At 48.3% G+C, this 17,065-nt stretch overlaps 1 protein-coding gene across 2 annotated transcripts in view; it reads left to right on the plus strand.

The window, feature by feature from the left end:
* The window catches only part of AGBL4 (AGBL carboxypeptidase 4), a gene marked incomplete at both ends in the record, with an annotated part of 1,559,236 nt that overhangs the window by 1,438,204 nt on the left and 103,967 nt on the right, over positions 1 to 17,065 (plus strand). For both annotated transcript variants that reach the window (XM_080800716.1, XM_080800715.1), the window contains one exon: positions 3,590 to 3,704. In XM_080800716.1, coding sequence (XP_080656842.1) covers positions 3,590 to 3,704 — 115 coding nt within the window. The remainder of the gene's footprint in view (positions 1 to 3,589; positions 3,705 to 17,065) is intronic.

Below are 17,065 nucleotides of genomic sequence, written 5' to 3' on the forward strand. Positions count from 1 at the left end.
CACAGAGATCCGCACAACAATCCCCAAGGTAGTTTTCTTCTTTCCTTCTTTTTTTTTTTTTTTTTAAAGATTTTATTTATTTATTTGACAGAGAGAGATCACAAGTAGGCAGAGAGGCAGGCAAAGAGAGAGAGAGAGGAAGCAGGTTCCCCGCCAAGCAGAGAGCCCGATGCGGGACTCAATCCCAGGACCCTGAGATCATGACCTGAGCCGAAGGCAGAGGCTTAACCCACTGAGCCACCCAGGCGCCCCTTCTTCGTTCCTTCTTAACTGATGTGGAACTGAGCCCATGAGACGTTAGGCCACACAGCTATTCAAACCCAGATAGCTTGAATAGTCTGTGCCTTTAATCATGGAGCTATGCCCCTGAATTGAAGAGCTCTTCCTTAGCCAACAGGCCTTCTTCCTCACCTTCTGGCCTTTGTGTGAGATCCCCCAGCCCAGAGCTCCTTACCTGGCACCCCTTCATTGGACTCACTGTACTCATCCTTTACATCTCCATTCTCCACAGCCCCTTCCCAGGCGCTCTGAGTTCTCAGGGCTCCCCCAGATACTCCTGCCTGAGCCTTTGCCGGTCACTACAATGGGAGTTGCTTTCCCACCATGCATGTGCTAGGGCAAGAACCCTTCTGTATCCTGCAATTCCAGGCTTATGGTGCAGACCTGGCCCTGTGAATGTTTATAGAAAGAGTGATTTTCAGTTCAGCTAACCCCATACTCTGTCAAGGCCAAATGAATGTCTGGGGCCAGTATACCAATGGGCATTAATAGGCACCTGCTCTGTACCCTGCCTTGAACCAAGTACACTGGGAGAAATAACAATGAATAGCTCGTTGGGGTTGGCTGACGAGGTTCATCACGACCAGGCTGAGGTCAGCCCAGGGCAGTGAGCTCTGTGACGTGGCTATAATTTCTGATCATCTACCACTTTTCCTTCCCCTCCCCCAGGCTCTCATGCCTCCAGTCTTCCCATTGTCCTGCTTTCTTCCACCTTCCTGATTAAATCAGTTCAAAAGCAAGGACCCAGCGAACTTGTTTACCAAAGGAACAGAGACTGATCTAAGGAGGTTGATTGTGTCTCCCTGCAGGAGGGAGATTATTCTCCTCACTTGATAGATGAGGACCCTTCAACTCTGGGGGAGAGGAATAAAAGGATGGAATCCCAGACTGCCAGTGTGGAATGTGTCCTTGGGAATTATCAATTTCTTTCTCCTAACTTTAAAGATGAGAGTAGGCTGGAGTCTTTCTAAAGCTCGCCTAATAACAGAGGCACAACTAGAACCCGGGTTCTCTGACGGCTAGTTTGTTGGCTTCTTCAACTCAGCATCCTTGCTCCCAAGTCATGTAGCTAGCAAACCTCACAGACCAGGACCCCCAGTTCCAAATTCCATTCAGCTTGTTCTATCCTCGTTGCCTCTCAATCCTCAATCTCAGTGAGTTGATTAAAGCACATGACCATTTCCAGGTGTTGTGTCAGGCAGTTCAAGTACAGGTGTTCTAACCCAGTCACATGGCAGTCTTCCAGATTGGGTATTATTACTCTTGTATCAAGCTGAGGAAACGAGGCAGAGAAAACTAGTAGCTTCTCCAGCTAATAACCGGTTAGGGTCTGAATGCATGTGCCCAGGTCCTTCTGCTTCCTCAGTCCATGGGAGGCTTTTGGTCTGTGGCCAGGGGGTGGTATTTCCTCTCCACCCTTATGTTCTCCAACACTTCTCACACTACTCTCCACTTGCCACCCCCCACACACATTCACAAAAGACTCTCCTCCCACTTCTGATCATGCAGAATGATTCCTGTTGAACTGTATCTGACCTCCAGCCAAGAGGAGTCTAAAACCTCTCCTCTCCTTGCCCCACACTCACTATGGGAGAGGAAGTTCTGGATGGCTGCAGCTTCTGGCCTGGCTTTGTCTTCTCTCATCCTTTTATTAGCTGCCTAATTGGCAGCCCAATTAATCTGCTCATCTGTGAAGGAGGATGGATCACAATGAGCTACTCCATTTCCAGAAGCCATTCTCTGCCATTCTCTGAGGCAGCGTGTCCAGGCCCTGGGCGCAGGCTGGCTCCTTGATGGAGGGCTGCCCCGGGAGCCGGGGTCAATTAGTGGACAGATTAAGCAATTATTAGCCCCTAACAAGGGCACCTGGCATCATTAGCCTGCCTGTTTACTGGCAAACTGCAGCTTTAATATGAAGACCAACAAATAAATTAGGGCATCTGGTCTACTGCCGCGTTGGTCTAGAAGTAAATGATGTCCAACTGGCTTTCGGCTGCCGATGGATTCTGAGCCCTGGCCTGATGGAAAGCCTGAGATGTCCCTCACTGGTCACAGCAGCTTCGGGATGTGCTGTGGAGCCATTTATCATTCCAGGAGCTAAGTGCCTGCCTCTGGCCCATGGATTGTTCTTAGTTACCCTGCTGCTTCCTCCTGTCTGTCTGTCAAAACGTGCTTATCTTTCAGGGCCCAGCTCCAAAGCTTCTTTCTCCTTGATGCCTTTCCTTCTCTCTCCAGCAGGAAAGGTGTTCCCTTGTATGCTCTGGGAGGCTTGTACACCCTCCTACCGCTTTCCAACATTACAGTTATTTCATGGAATGCCAGAGCTCCACTGTGCCTCCTTTTCCCCAGGTCTCTGAAGAAGTAGAAATGTGGAGAAGGGAAGGGAAGGGTGAGGACTTGGGTTGTTTGTTTCCTCCCCCCCTCTCCTGTCAAGCTATGTAGGCTACCACCAGAAGGAGGTCAACGAGGGCACTAGCAGGCTCTGATTTGCACTTTAGGAGGATCCCTTTGGCTGCTCTGATAAGGGCACGTTCCAAAAGTGGTCGCAGTCATTCAGGCCCTATGTGGTGGTGGCCTAGAAAAGATAAGCAGCAGAGGGATGGAGATACAGGGCAGATCTGCCAGATACAAGGAAGAGACTTGGGGCCTGCCTGATTGTGGCAGGAGAGTCATGGAGAATTCACCTTTTCTAAATTTGATCACCTGGAGGCAAGCATTGGTGCAGGGAGAAGCAGCATGAACCAGGGCCTGTGAACAGCAGGTTCTCAAACTGGGGAGAAGGGCAGAGTTGGGACACTGAAGAAACCTCCCTTTCCTCGTGTGACTATAACCAAATTCCTCCTCCTCTCTGCCTTCTGGAGTAACCATCAGCAATAGGAGGGTTTAGATCCCTGCGTCCCTGGCCCTGTAATTGTCCAATCCGATGTCAACACTTAGACATTAGAGAGTAGCTCTTAATTCATTGTTCGGAGTTACCCTGCCTCTCCCCTATCTCTGTCTGTCAAAATCCAGGCCCTCCAAGGCACAGCCCAAGTGCTCTTAGACGCCCACATGATACTCTGCAGCAGGACACACGTTCTTCCATCTGCCTGTGGGCTTCAACATTATGTCTTGAACTGTCCCTTGGAAACAGAGATATGGTTATAAAACTCACCAGGCAACACCTAATCCATAGGCAGACACCCACCATGCTTGACAACATAGGCCAAAAATCACCTTCGGAGCTCTTACTGCTTCCAAGCTGAGGAAAATGTGCTCCTTCCTTCTTGAAACACTTTGAGGTTAACCCAGATTTCTTCTCTTTCCCTAGGGATCATTGACTTCCTTATAAGCCAGCACCCTATTGCCCGTGTCCTACGGGAGCACCTGGTCTTCAAGATTGCACCAATGCTCAACCCTGATGGAGTCTACCTAGGCAATTACAGGTGAGGAGAAGGGGAGCATGCTTGGAAGCTGGTAGTCACGGAATGGTGGGATGGAAGTGAGAAGAAAAAGGTGATATGTTTTTAAGAAAATTTTCATATTACTCATGAATTCATTAGAGGAACTTTCACCATGGTTTTTGAGAATGTGACTTAATGAGCCTTGGATGTTTCATGCACAGCCACCTGAGGTAACCTGCTAGGATTTTCTGGTCAGCTTGCTGGGCCAGGAGTCAGGAGAACTAGAACAAGTTTTGGCACCCACTTCCGTGTAACCTCGAGGAATTCACTTTCCGGTCTGATGCTCAGTTTCTCTTGCATAATGAAGGCAATGATCACATACCTGATAGGGCACTGGTGAGAATCAAAAGAAATGGTGGAGACAAATGTGCTTGGCAGAATATGATATGGGGGTGATAGCAATGACTGTTTTGATTGTGTTTCTTCTTAGAGGTCATTGATGAAGGAGAGTGGGATCCCAGGTCATCTGAGCAGCATTTCTCTCTGATGTGGGCATACAAGCTTGCCCCACATGCACTCATGCACTCAGATCTTGAACTCTCTTTCTCCTGGCTGAGCACCACAGTTTATAGCCTAAAATTTCACTGCCCAGTGAACCATCTGCCAATAGAACATTGAATCCTCTTGGATAGTGTGATTATTCTTACTTGACAGTTGAGGCGACTGAGTTGCCCAAAGTCACACAGCCTATGAAACTGACTAGTTATCTAATTTCACTGTGCACATTACACATCTTTAGAGTGGATTAGTCCCACACCTTGCAAAGTAACATTCAGCCTTGCAGCTTTTGCAGAAGAGGCCCTATGTGACCTGGTGCCTATCTGTCCACATTCTGCCTCGCTTCCCACCCTCCATTCTTAGAACTGTTGCTGCAGCCTCTCTAAGCAAAGCCTAGTTCCCTAGACATGTCCTGTTGGTTCCTGATCCTTACCTTCCTCAAGGATGCCCTCTATCCAGAACCTGCTATCCCTTCCTTATCTTACTAACCCTTGTTCAAACCACAGCTTGTGTCTCTCCTTCTGGAAAGCATTCCCCAAACCCCCAAACAGAATTCGTTATTTCGTCCTCTAAGCACCCACAGGCCTGGTTATTGAACAAGAGTTATCCCATTGCATGGACCCCATTGACTTCAGGCCAGCGGAGAGCAGGGACTGAGTCTTTGTGGTCCTTGTGTCCATGATGCCTGGCTGCAGGGATCAGTCCACAGTAGATGCTCAAGAACTATTTGATGGACATGAGTGAAGGAAAGGGATGACTTTACTGATAAAAAAAACTAAAGCCTACACAGCTCAGATTAGAACCCAGATTTTCCAATACCCAGATAGATCCCTTTTAAACAGAGTTGGTTTACTGCTTTCCACAAGCATGGCAACTGGGTCCAGCGGGGCTTCCCAATACCTCTGGGTATAAGTTAGAGAGAGCCCATGGGATGCATGATGCCTTAATTAAAGACAGTTTTGCTTCCTGTCTTAATTGGCTCAAGCAATGGTTCATTAGCACTGGCAGGTTTTATGGCTTGCTGCAGGCCTGAGAGCAATGCCTTTCCACCTTCCCTGGACAGAAGGCATTGTTAGTGGTAATGGTGGTGGAAAGACCATTTGATTTATGTTAACATTTCTGTTTAATTACAAGAGCAGCAGTGGTCAGAGGTCAATTCTCTCCACTCTATGCACTTATTTATGTCATCATCTGCTGTACAGGGATGGTGAGATGGAAAGAGGTCTGTGACCTTGACCAAAATGTTTCCCCTCTCTGGGCTTCTGATGGCCGCTGGGATGGTGATGGGGAACTAGATGCTTTCTATAAGTCTTCAAGCTCCAGATTTTCTGATTGAGGGATTTCAGGGTAAAAGAGTGTCAACCCTCACAAATGGTTCTCTATTGAAGTCCAAACCCTCAGTGTTTTCCTCATGAGAATATGTGTTTCTCTCTATAAGAGCTGGAGCAAATATCTAACCACAGGCGTTAATCCTATTGCTAAAACAGCTCTGAGTTGCAACAAAGAGCCTATCAGTCATGACAATTCACTCCTGAAGATTTGGAGAAGGTGGAAAGTAATAATATTCAGGATTGAGAGCTTCAAGGTGCCTTAGAGGGGCTCCAGGCCAGCCCTCATTGACTGTAGTAGTGTGGCCCAATTCTGGGGGCACTTGCCTAGGCAATGTAGGGCAGAAGGGAGTTTGGTGTTTGAGTGAGTTTGGGAAAGACAGAGTTAAGCAAAATTAACTGTGTTCTCTTACAACAAGATCTTTCAGTTCTGAATATGCCAATCAATAGCAATCTCAAGAGGGGAAAATGTGCCCTGTGTTTCCCCAAGATGAGCCAAGGAACCCTTTGGGGAACCCAAGGAACCCTATACAGCTGGTTTCCCCTCTTTGCCTCCTCCCAGCCCCCAGTGGCATTAGAGTTTATTCAACTCATTTTGGGAAATACCACTTCAAGAATTCTGCTTGCCCGTTCCATGCCGCGTCAAGCTCTCCTACACTTATTTCCTTTCATCTTCACACAAGTTTGTGAAGGAGGGTGTTCACTGAGATTTCTCTGCTAGCAAATAATGAAAATCTACCCAAATTAGCTTGAGTACTGAAGGAAGGGTGGGAGAGAGGAGCAAAGGAAGCAAGGAAGGGAGTTGGGGAGAGAGGGAGGGGTACTTGGCGAAATTCTAGGGCAGTAAACAGCCCCAGACCTCAGAGGATCTCATCGCATTGCTGGAAACAGGTTGGATCACAGACCGTCAGGTTCTCCCCCTCTCTCCTGCCCTCTTTCCCTCCCAACATCCTCTCAGGATGTACAGTCTCTCAAGCCTCAGGAAAGTGAAATAAGCTGCCTTCGGTTGTGTGGGCTGTGAGGAGCAGGCAGGGAAGCAGGTCTGCCCCAGATATGCCAGACTCTGTGTGGAGAATGAGACAGGCCTGCCCTCATGGCCAGGGATCTGCTCTCTCTCCCACTCTCCCCTTTCCCTTCTTCTCCATTAAAAATCCATGTAATCCAATCCAGGAAAGAAAGGCAGGAGATTTCCCAGGTTTGATCATGCAGAACTTATATTTCACAGGACAAGAACCTATACTCTGGTATTTATAGTAAAATAGTATTTCAGCACGGCCGACGGCAGCTGCTGCAGCATGACAGATAATGCCCTTTCCATGGAAGGCAGCAGCGGTTGCCAACCAGACTATCTGTGCCTGGACTATGGCCTCCGGGAGGAGTCGGAAGGGCCTCAGCTGGTGACAGCAAAGAGCATGTCCCCAGGAACCATCCCCAGTCATTAGATGATGTCACAATGGACAGCAATGATGCCCTGGTGTGAAATAATGATGTGGGGCAACTGGACACGCTGTCTCACTTAGACCACCCGCCCCCCAGAGTGGCCTTTTTTCAGCTCACTCTGAGGCTTAATGCCAGCTCATAGGAAGGCCTCTCTGGGCATCAGCCCCACCCTTTCCTAGCCCTTGTCCCAGTCGTCATCACGCGGGCATTCCTGTGACTATCTGTTTAAGGACGACCTCCATCTCTAGACAGCAGCCTCCATGAAGTCAGGACTTTGTCCACCTCTGTCCCCAAAGCTTGGCAGAGCGCCCAGCACAGAATGGGCCCCTGACACGTATTTCCTAGGGGGATAAGTAGACTCAGCAGCACTGTTTAGTAACAGTGCTGGGGCGTGGAGCTCCGGTCTCGGGTGCCAAGGAGCCCTGGCCGAGTGCCTCCCTTCCCAACCCTTTACTTGCACCCACGCGGCCTCCTAAGCTCGCTTGTTTTGATCTTTGTGTAGCATGAATCTGGGTTTGCAGCCACATGTTTTTCCTGTACAAGACATTATCTTTTAAAGGCATTAAAAAACCACTTTGGGGGATGCCTGGGTGGCTCAGTGGGTTAAGCCCCTGCCTTTGGCTCAGGTCATGATCCCAGGGTCCTGGGATCGAGCCCCGCATCGGGCTCTCTGCTCTGGCGGGGAGCCTGCTTCCCTTCCTCTCTCTCTCTGCCTGCCTCTCTGCCTACTTGTGATCTCTGTCTGTCAAATAAATAAATAAAATCTTAAAAAAAAAAAAAAAAACACATTGGATCTTTACAACAACTCTTTGAGAAAGGAGAGTCCATTTTTATTATAGCTATTTGAACAGAGGGGAAACTGAGGCTATGAAGGTGAAGAGCCAGGTTTGAAGTCACGTGGTGTATGCAGGGACTCTCCGCATCCCCAGACAGGGCCTTTGCCCTACAAGCCAGGAGTACACGCAGAGAATGGTGCTCTAACGATCCCCGCCCTCCTGAGCCTTCTTGTCCTTGGGTGAGACACTCCTCTCCTCTGGCCTCCGTTTCCCTCCTCCTCTCTTTGAAGAGGAATAGGAGGTGGAAGGCACCTTCTGCCTGTTAGAAGTAGCGCCGGGGAGAGGCTCTGTCCGAAACGGTCTGACTAATACCATGCATGAACTTGCGGATTTTACTGTGTGAAATAAACCAGTCACGAGAAGACAAACACGGCACGATTCCACTTATGTGAAGTACTTAGAATAGTCAAAATCACAGAAAGTAGAACAGTGGTTACCAAGGGCTAAAGGGAAAGGGAGGGATGGGGAGTCAGGGTTTAGTGGGTACAGAGTTTCAGGTTGACAAGATAAAAAGGGTTTTGGAGATGGACGGGGGTGAGGATAGCACGGCATTAGGAATGTACTTAATACCACTGAGCTTCACATTTAAAAATGATTAAGACAGTAAATTGCATGTTTTGTGTATTTTACCTCAATAAAAAAATAAGAACAGTACAAGTACTGATGCCATGTGAGCGTCTTTGGAAGGTTCTGGGGGGATCTGAGGCCTGGGTTCTCAAGGGACAAATCCTATAACTTCAGGTGTTATAGAACCGAAAAGCTGCAAGGCAGCTCCCATTAGATCTTTACAACAAGTCCACTGGGGGTTGGGGGCGATGGGTCGAGTCCATCTACTGTTGATTTGGTGGGTTGGCAGTCCCCGGTGTCCTGTATCCAAAGTGGCTGCCCACACACACTGTCCCTTCTGCTGCCACCTCCCCACCACCCCCTCCAGGGCCCTACTGCGACTGATTCCTTCCGAGCATGTGCAATGCACGAGTTGCCTTGCATTTGAAAAACAGACTCTCCATCTCCATCTGACAATATGAAACTCTGTGTTGGGTTTGCATTTCTTAATTAGGTGCTTGTCATTGTGTATCCCATAGAGCCACGTATAAGTAAACAGTCATAGACCTTTGAATAAATTTATTGGTTTTATTTATGTTTCTGGGCATAAAAATCTATAATTACCAGGTACAGCCTCAGTATAACTGGTATTTAATGACAATTACTTTTTGTTACCATAGAAATGAGTCCAAAGTAGTTACCCATAATTTCTCATTTCCCAAACCTCACACATGCTGAATTGCAATATTACCATAGTAATTGCCTATTAGTCATCATAAAATACGCAGTTACCCAAAAGATAGCAGGATGCTGTGAAATTTCTCATCTTCAGAAAACCTCAGTGTTTCTTGGGAGCGTGGAGGTGGGGGAGAGCCCCAGACCCCTTGTGGTGGTGCAGAAATCATTCAGCTTCATAGCAAGGCCCTGCAGTCCCCGCGGTGGAAAGGCTCAGCCCTTCTGTTGGCAGACCCGCACCACGTCGTGTCTCCTGGCCCTAGTGATCCTCACGTAGCCCAGGATGCTCTGGTGCAGTAAATCCAATTTAACGAAGGTTTATTGAGGGCCTGCTGAGTGTCAGACCCTGCACTGGGCCTTAGGGAAGCAGATGGAAATCAGAGGCAGCCTCTGCCAATAAGAAGCCCAGTGTTTGTATTACAGGGGAGTGCGTGTGATACCGCAGAGGCCTGGCTCATAGCGCTAATGTCTAAGTGCCGACTAACTCTGCATTAGAGAGAGCATCTCCTTTAGCGCTCCCAGCAGCCCCGGGGGTGGAGGCCGTCCTAGAGCCCATCTTTCTCATACGAAACGCTTGTATGTCCTAAAACTGAATACACTAAAGAACACAGGAGGGAAATAGTTAATCCCTGTATGAGGAACTACTGAAATCCCTAAGAAAATCTTGAATAACTTATGAGAAAACTAAAGGACAGCTCAAGTTAATTCACAAGGAGGTTTTTAAAGAGTGGTCAAAAACTAGGGGAGAAAAAATTCTACACGGTTGTACTGGGTGTAGTTGATAGACACTATCATATCAGTTTCAGGTGGACATCACAGGGATTGGACAGTTCTGCACAGTACTCAGCACTCAGTGTAAGCGTAGTCACTGTCTGTCTGCATACATCACTACAAATTATTAACTGTAGTCCTGACGCTGTACTTTCCATCTCCAGGACTTATATATTTTAGAACTGCAGTTTTGCTGCCCTCCCCAATCCCCTTCACCTGTTTTGTCTATCCCCTACCTCGGCAACCACCAGTTTGGGCTCTGTATTGATGAGTATTTCTATGGCTCTGTTTTAAATACAGAAGGAAGTGAACGCAAAGAGGCAGCAAGGAACTTGCCAGGGTCCCCTGACAGAAAGGGTCAGAGCAGGTTTATGAATCCAGGCAGGCCAACTGCAGCCTCCTACAGATTTTACCTCCTGCTACATGGTGTCCAGAAAGCAGGCTGTGCCTCCCTCTGACTGACAGTGATGTGTGGGGAGGGGGGGGCGGGGAGGGTGTTCTCGAAGAATGAAAGATACATAGGAATTCACCAGACACAGACAGTAAAAAAGATCAGCACAGCAAGATATCATTAAGCACAGCAGAGGCCGATACCAGGCAAGGTATTTCCAACACACACACACACGCACAGGCATCATAACTGGCTGACCTTGCCCACCCCAACATCCAAAGGAGGAAATATTTTAAACTTTCCAAAATGGGATAGAACATATAATTAGCTACATAAAATGTAAAATACATGTCAGCATTCTATTTGTTCTTTGACGGCATCAAAACCGTGCACTTTTCATCATGCTAAAAATGGAAACCAAAGGCCCATTGCAAGGATCGCCTCACCAAGAGGTCTGCCAGCCCCTTCTCACTGTGCTGCTTCCACCCCTATCCCTGCCACATACACACACACACACACACACACACACACACACACACACCCTCAAGGCCTCTGCCCCAGCACTGTCAGCCTTGGAGTAGGAGAGGAGCTGAGACTACCAGGGCCAGGATCCCTTCAGTAGTGTCCCTGACTGAGAGCCGGGCCCCCCTCTTCTTGTCTACCTCCATGCCTGGGTGGCTCCCTCCCTTCTAAAGTATCACCAAGCTACTAGCTCGAACTGCTAGAGAGGTTTGGGACTCAGGCTAAACTTGCCAGCCCAGCTCTTCTACTTCCCTCCCAAAGGATTATTCTGTTTTAGTCTGTCTTCTACATGGTAGCCCTTCAGCTGTCTGAAGACTGTGTGTCCCCACATTTCCCCATTCTCCACTCAAACCACTGCCAGCACCTGTTCCCCCAGAACCTTGTACCTGCTCACATGCAACCTGAAATCCACTTCCCTCCCCGTCCTTCTTGCTGTCCTCTGAATATGCTCCAGATGTGTATCATTGTCTGTCTTGGAGGCCTAGTGTCCAGGACTGATCAGTAATGATGATGACGACGATGGCGACAATGGTGGTGATGCGTAGCCAACATCTTTCAAACCTCCAGGGCCCGCCACCGTTCAAGGCATTCTGCATATACTGTTCCATTTAATCCTCAGTATAACTCTATCATTATTCTCATTTTACAGATGAGGAAACTGAGGCATAGATAGATTAACAAAGTCCCTCAAGTTCCTAGAGCTAGCTAGTGGAACAGGAGTAGGAAAGGACCATCCAGGGCCCCATTCTGGGTACACACTTCTTCTTCTTTTTTTTTTTTTTAATTTTATTTATTTATTTGACAGACAGAGATCACAAGTAGGCAGAGAGGCAGGCAGAGAGAGAGGGAGAAGCAGGCTCCCTGATGAGCAGAGAGCCTGATGCAGGGCTCAATCCCAGGACCCTGGGATCATGACCCAAGCCGAAGGCAGAGGCTTCAACCCACTGAGCCACCCAGGCGCCCTGGGGACACACTTCTGATACAGCCTGCATGCACATCGCTCCCCAACATTCTGGGGGCGTCCCTCTCCCAATGCAGCCTGTGTGCAAGTTGCTTCCTGACATGGAGCTCTCTTCAACATATATCTCCCCACTTGGCGTTTCTTTTTTTTTCTTTTCTTTTTTTTTTTTAAAGATTTTATTTATTTGACAGAGAGAGGTCACAAGTAGGCAGAGGAAGGCAGAGAGAGGGGGGGAGCAGGCTCCCCACTGAGCAGAGAGCCTGATGTGGAGCTCGATCCCAGGACCTTGAAACCATGACCTGAGCCAAAGGCAGAGGCTTAACCCACTGAGCCACCCAGGTGCCCCCCACTTCCGTTTCTGCTACTTCCCAACTCCCCTGGCTTTTCCTAGAGCCTTGCTAGAAGCCTGTGGCATATAGATAGAGAGGGTGGGAATCACTCTTTCTCTTTGAACAAAGAAGAAATGGAGCCACAGAGAGGCTAAGTAACTTGCTCAAGGTCACACAGTGAGTGAGCCACACAGTTAGTAAAGACAAAGTGCGAGCGACAACAGAGACCAGACAGAGCCTCACCTCCCAGAAACACTCTCCTGCTTTATGTAACCCGAACAATGTTTCTAAGGAGGCTGAAAGGACATTGGGGCTGGCAGTGTAATCAGGTGTCTAACCCACAAGTGCACACCGCCAAAACCAATTATTCAAATGAGCTTCGCAGCCAGGTTCCACAGAAAAGGCCAGATGGCTAGATGTCTGTGGAGGCAGCCCCCCATCTCTGTCCCTGCGACCAGCTGAATAGCATTTCAAAGTGAGAGTTGATAGCAAGTTGATTTTAATAATTGATTCTACAGCGAACACAGGCCTCTGAGGAGACAGTAACCCAGAATGAGTGGCTGGGGAGTCTGGAGGAACAAAACAATAGAATCAAGAACTTTTGTCATTTCTGGTCTTAGTTCCTAAACCACTGCTTGAAGAGTGTTAGTTCTCTGTGTAAAATCCTCCCATGGCTCCCTGTTGGCCACCAGCAAGAACCTGAACTGTGGAGCCTGGTGTTCAGGAGATTCCTCCCCAGGTTCATCTCCCACGGTCCACCTTGCTCCTCCTGCCCGAACACACTCCATCCGCTCCTCTCACCTACCTGGGCCCTTTGCGGGGCCCTAAACTGGCCCAGCCTTGCTGACGCCTGTGCCTTAGCCAGCACTCCGCTTCTGCTTCAGAAGCCTTTCAACTCAATCATTTCCTCTCCCTCTTCTTTCTCTCTCTTCCTCCCCACCCCCTTCTTTCCCTCAGGCCCTCACACAGCACCTACTTTGTACTGTGCCCTGGGGAACTGAGGTGGGCTTTGCCCTGTGCTTGGCCCCAGGAAGGTGTTGTGTGAGGTAAGCCTTGAGGGATGAGGCGGAGTTAGCCTGGGGAAGAGATCAGCAACGCATTCTAAAACAGAGGAAGAGTGTTAAATAACAACAGTGTTGATAATAATACAAACATTAATTGAATTTATGCATATCAGGCCCTGTTATAAGTGTTTTTATGTATTATTTCCACTGAAGATGGAACTCATCATACACCCACTCCCACTCCCCCCAATTTAGGAGATAGAGGGATCAGGAAGACAGGGGTCAAAATACTAGTTTTATTCTTGATAAAAACAGGATTTGGGAGGCATGGTTTATCTCTGTGGCTAAAATTGGCCACCTTCTATGGCACCCCAAAGTTCAATTTTGCCACCAGCCCCAAGCCAAGCAGGAAGTGAGCTGCTTCTCAGAAGGCGCACCAGTGACTGAGAGGGGGCCAGAATGGAACCTCCCAGCAGGGTCACAGATCTCAGTGAGTCATGCCTGGAGGGGCTAGGCCAACAGAAGCTGACAGGCTCTTCCTCTTTTCTCAAGTTGATAGATCAGAGAAGTTTCACCAGCACCCTCTGGGAAGAGGAAAAAAAGAAATAGAGAGGGAGAGCCATTCTCTCACTGCTGGAGACTAAGAGTCCCCGTTGGGGTTGAAATGGGAGGTTCCTCCTAACAACCCCATGAACCTATGGCTAGTTTCTTATATTATCCTCATATTACAGAAAGGAAACTGATGCACATGGAGTGGTTCAATACCTTGCCCAAGGTCCTAGAGATCCAGGAGTCAAAACCAGGGAGCTGCCCTAGAGCCCCGGTGCCTAGCCTCAGCCTTGCTGCCTGAGTCCTGAGTGTGCGGGAAGCCTTGGGGAATGGCAAGTGGTCTAATGTGGCCATTGTGCATGGTCACAGCTAGAGACCACAGTGTAGGTTCACGCACTGCACAAAGGCACCAGCTAAGAGGGCAGGTGGCAGCTGGCATGCAGCCCAGGCCTGATTGGCCTTGGACCTTGGAGAAATTACATCAGCCCACAGGAGGGGGCACCTTCTTGCAATTAGTTCATAGGATGTAACGTGTGAGCCTTGTGTGGTATACAGATTTGGGACATGGCTGAAGGAGCTGGAGATATAAGTGGAGACCAGTTTGTGGAAGACACTGACAGTCCTACCAAGACCAAACTCTAAGACCAGTTAACACATGTGTAGCCCTGATCTCAAACTAGGCAGTGTCTCCAACATTTGTCATGGCTGATCTCATTTAGTCCTCAAAACAACCGTCTGAGGTGAGCAAGATGCACATTGCCCAGATGGGGGCTGAGGCCACACACCCAAGATGTGGCCAAAGCCAGGATCTTATCCAGGCAGTGTGGCTCCAGGGTCCACACTGCCATCTAAGCTACTTTTGGGGCTTAGATAAGGTGGGCAGGGGTCTCACCTGCTCCCAGAGCTTGTGAGGACCTAAAGAGCTTTTCTTCTCTTTTTTGTTTCCTTTGCCCTTTCTCATTTGAGAAGTTGAAATAGATGATTCCTAGACCCAAGGGCCAGGGCATTCCTCTAGAAAATGTTCCCCCTCGGACCTAGTTAAGTGGTTCTTTTTACTCCTTGTCAGTGTTGTTATTGAGGGAAAATAATCTCTTGGTCCTGGAATGAATTCCAATGCTAGTCTTACATAGCTATGTGACCTTGGCCTCCGTTTCCCTGTCTTTGAGATGTGGGAATTGGATTTTATGAAATCTTGGGTCCTTTCAGTTGGTGATTCTCAGAATTGTCCTAAGTCAATAGGTGGAAATCCCACCCTCTCCACCAAGCCTGGTGTTGCTACCAAGCAGGAGACAGGATGGAAGGAGACTGAAACCCCAGAGTACATGCTCTCGATGGAAAGGGAAAGGCACTCCAACAAAGCTTCTCCTTGTCCTCTAGTAATAAGTTCTAGGAGAAAGGACCCAGAAATTTCAAAGTTAAAGATGATCCCTTTTCCAGGTATGGTCTGAGTACTCCCTTCTCCCAGCCCCACCACCTTGGCAGAAAGGCCACCATTCCAGGGCCAAGATCTTGCTGACCCTTGGTGGTAGGAATTCCCACCTCATCCTAGCTCTGCTATGGACCTTGGGAATGTCCAGGGCCTCCTCCCATGTACAGCAGTTTGTGCACTGCCCAAAGGCTCCTGGTCAAGGTGCCAGGCAGCCTGTAACTGCTCACAACCCCATGTCTAGACAGAGCAATACTTTACCCACTTAGAAGGGGCACCTGTTTGTCAGCTTGGAGGGGGGCACCTTTTGTCAATTTGCACAAAGGTACTTTACGTGTTAGCCTCCAATTGAGATCCAGTTTCCCCAATTATTTATTTTTTTTAAGATTTTATTCATTTATCTGGGAGAGAGAGAGAGAAAGAAATGAGCAGGGGAAGGGACGGAGGGACAAGGAGACTCCCCACATAGAGGGGAGCCTGATGCAGGGCTTGATTCCAGGACCCTGAGACCACGACCTGAGCTAAAGTCAGATGCTTAATGGACCAAGCCACCCAGGTGCCTGTCAGTTTCCCCATTTAAAAATTAAGGGTGTTACATATACCCCTCACCTCACATGAGTCCCCTCAATTGAACACTGACCTGACTCCCTGGACTGCTAAGAGAGAACAAAGTAATGGCTAAGAACATGGGCCTTAGAGCTCACAAACTGGATTCAAGTCTTGCCTCTCTCACTTGTCCTTGCTGGGCTACAGACAAATCACTTAAGCTTTCTGAGCCTCTATTCAGTCTCATGGAGAGCTGGCTGTGTGTCTGACAGAAGACTCAATGGCAAATGAAATAGATTCAGTTTCTGCCCTCCTGGAGCTTTCAGGTCTTTGAACAAAACACATGAATTTGTCCAAGGTCACAAAACTACTCAGTGGTAAATCTGGGACTCAAACCCAAGTCCTTCTGTTTTGGAACCTATGGTCTTACCTTTTTTTCTTTTTTAAGATTTTACTTATTTCAGAGAGAGAGAGAGAGAGAGAACGAGTGGGAGGGGCAGACGGAGAGTGAGAATCTCAAGCAGATTCCACACTGAGCTCGGAGCCCGAAGCGGGGCTCAATCTCACAATCCTGAGATCATGACCTGAGTGGAAACCAAGACCCAGACACTCAGCCGACTGAGCCACCCAAATACCCCACTATCTTCTTATCCATTCTCCTCTTTGCCTTGACAGCCCAAGTGGCATCCTTTTTGTGATAGTCTGAGTGAGAATGTGAGGGAAATGCTTTAAATATCCTGGGGTGGTGATGTGGAGCAGATGCGTTGTAATTATCCCTTATTTGGGACAGAGGACATTGCCCGCCATCCTCCACCACAGTAGATCCCACCCCACATGGTAAGCATTTTGCAGGAGCTATTGATGACAGACTGTCTGGCATTCTGACACTGGCCAATCAATAGAGCTAGAAGGTGCCTCAGGCCAAGGACAATTGAATCCCAACCTTTTAGTGGCATTAAATAAAGCAATATTTATTTTGCTTTTGGTGCAAATATACTTAATCCAATCTAGCTCATTGGTAATACTGAAAAACTGCTGTGTTTGAGAGACAATTGCATGCATGCCTCATATATCTCTGCCTGTCAATGCCACCCTTCCAGGAGTACACAGCCCCACAGGGCTCAGATGAGATTGATCTGGAGCCGCCAAGCTGTCTTTTTCTCTATCCTATAGAAGAGATGAAAAGGAAATCATAAAGAGGGGAATTAAAATCATTGCTCTCGTTCTAGCTGCCATTATTGCAAAAAGGATGGGCATGATGCCCTTCACAAGATGGAGCTATTTACTTGCCATTTGAGCAATGTTCTCTAGAGCCACTGTATCTCTGCCAGAGGAAGAGACCAGTAAAGGAAGAACACACAGGAGTAGCTTGGGGTGTCTTTCATAAATGACACAGCATCGCCATTGCTTGGTGGGGGGGACCTCAAAAAAAATCACTGGAGACCATCCTAGCATTGATAA

Source organism: Martes martes, assembly GCF_963455335.1.
Source record: "Martes martes genome assembly, chromosome: 4".
NCBI lineage: Eukaryota > Metazoa > Chordata > Mammalia > Carnivora > Mustelidae > Martes > Martes martes.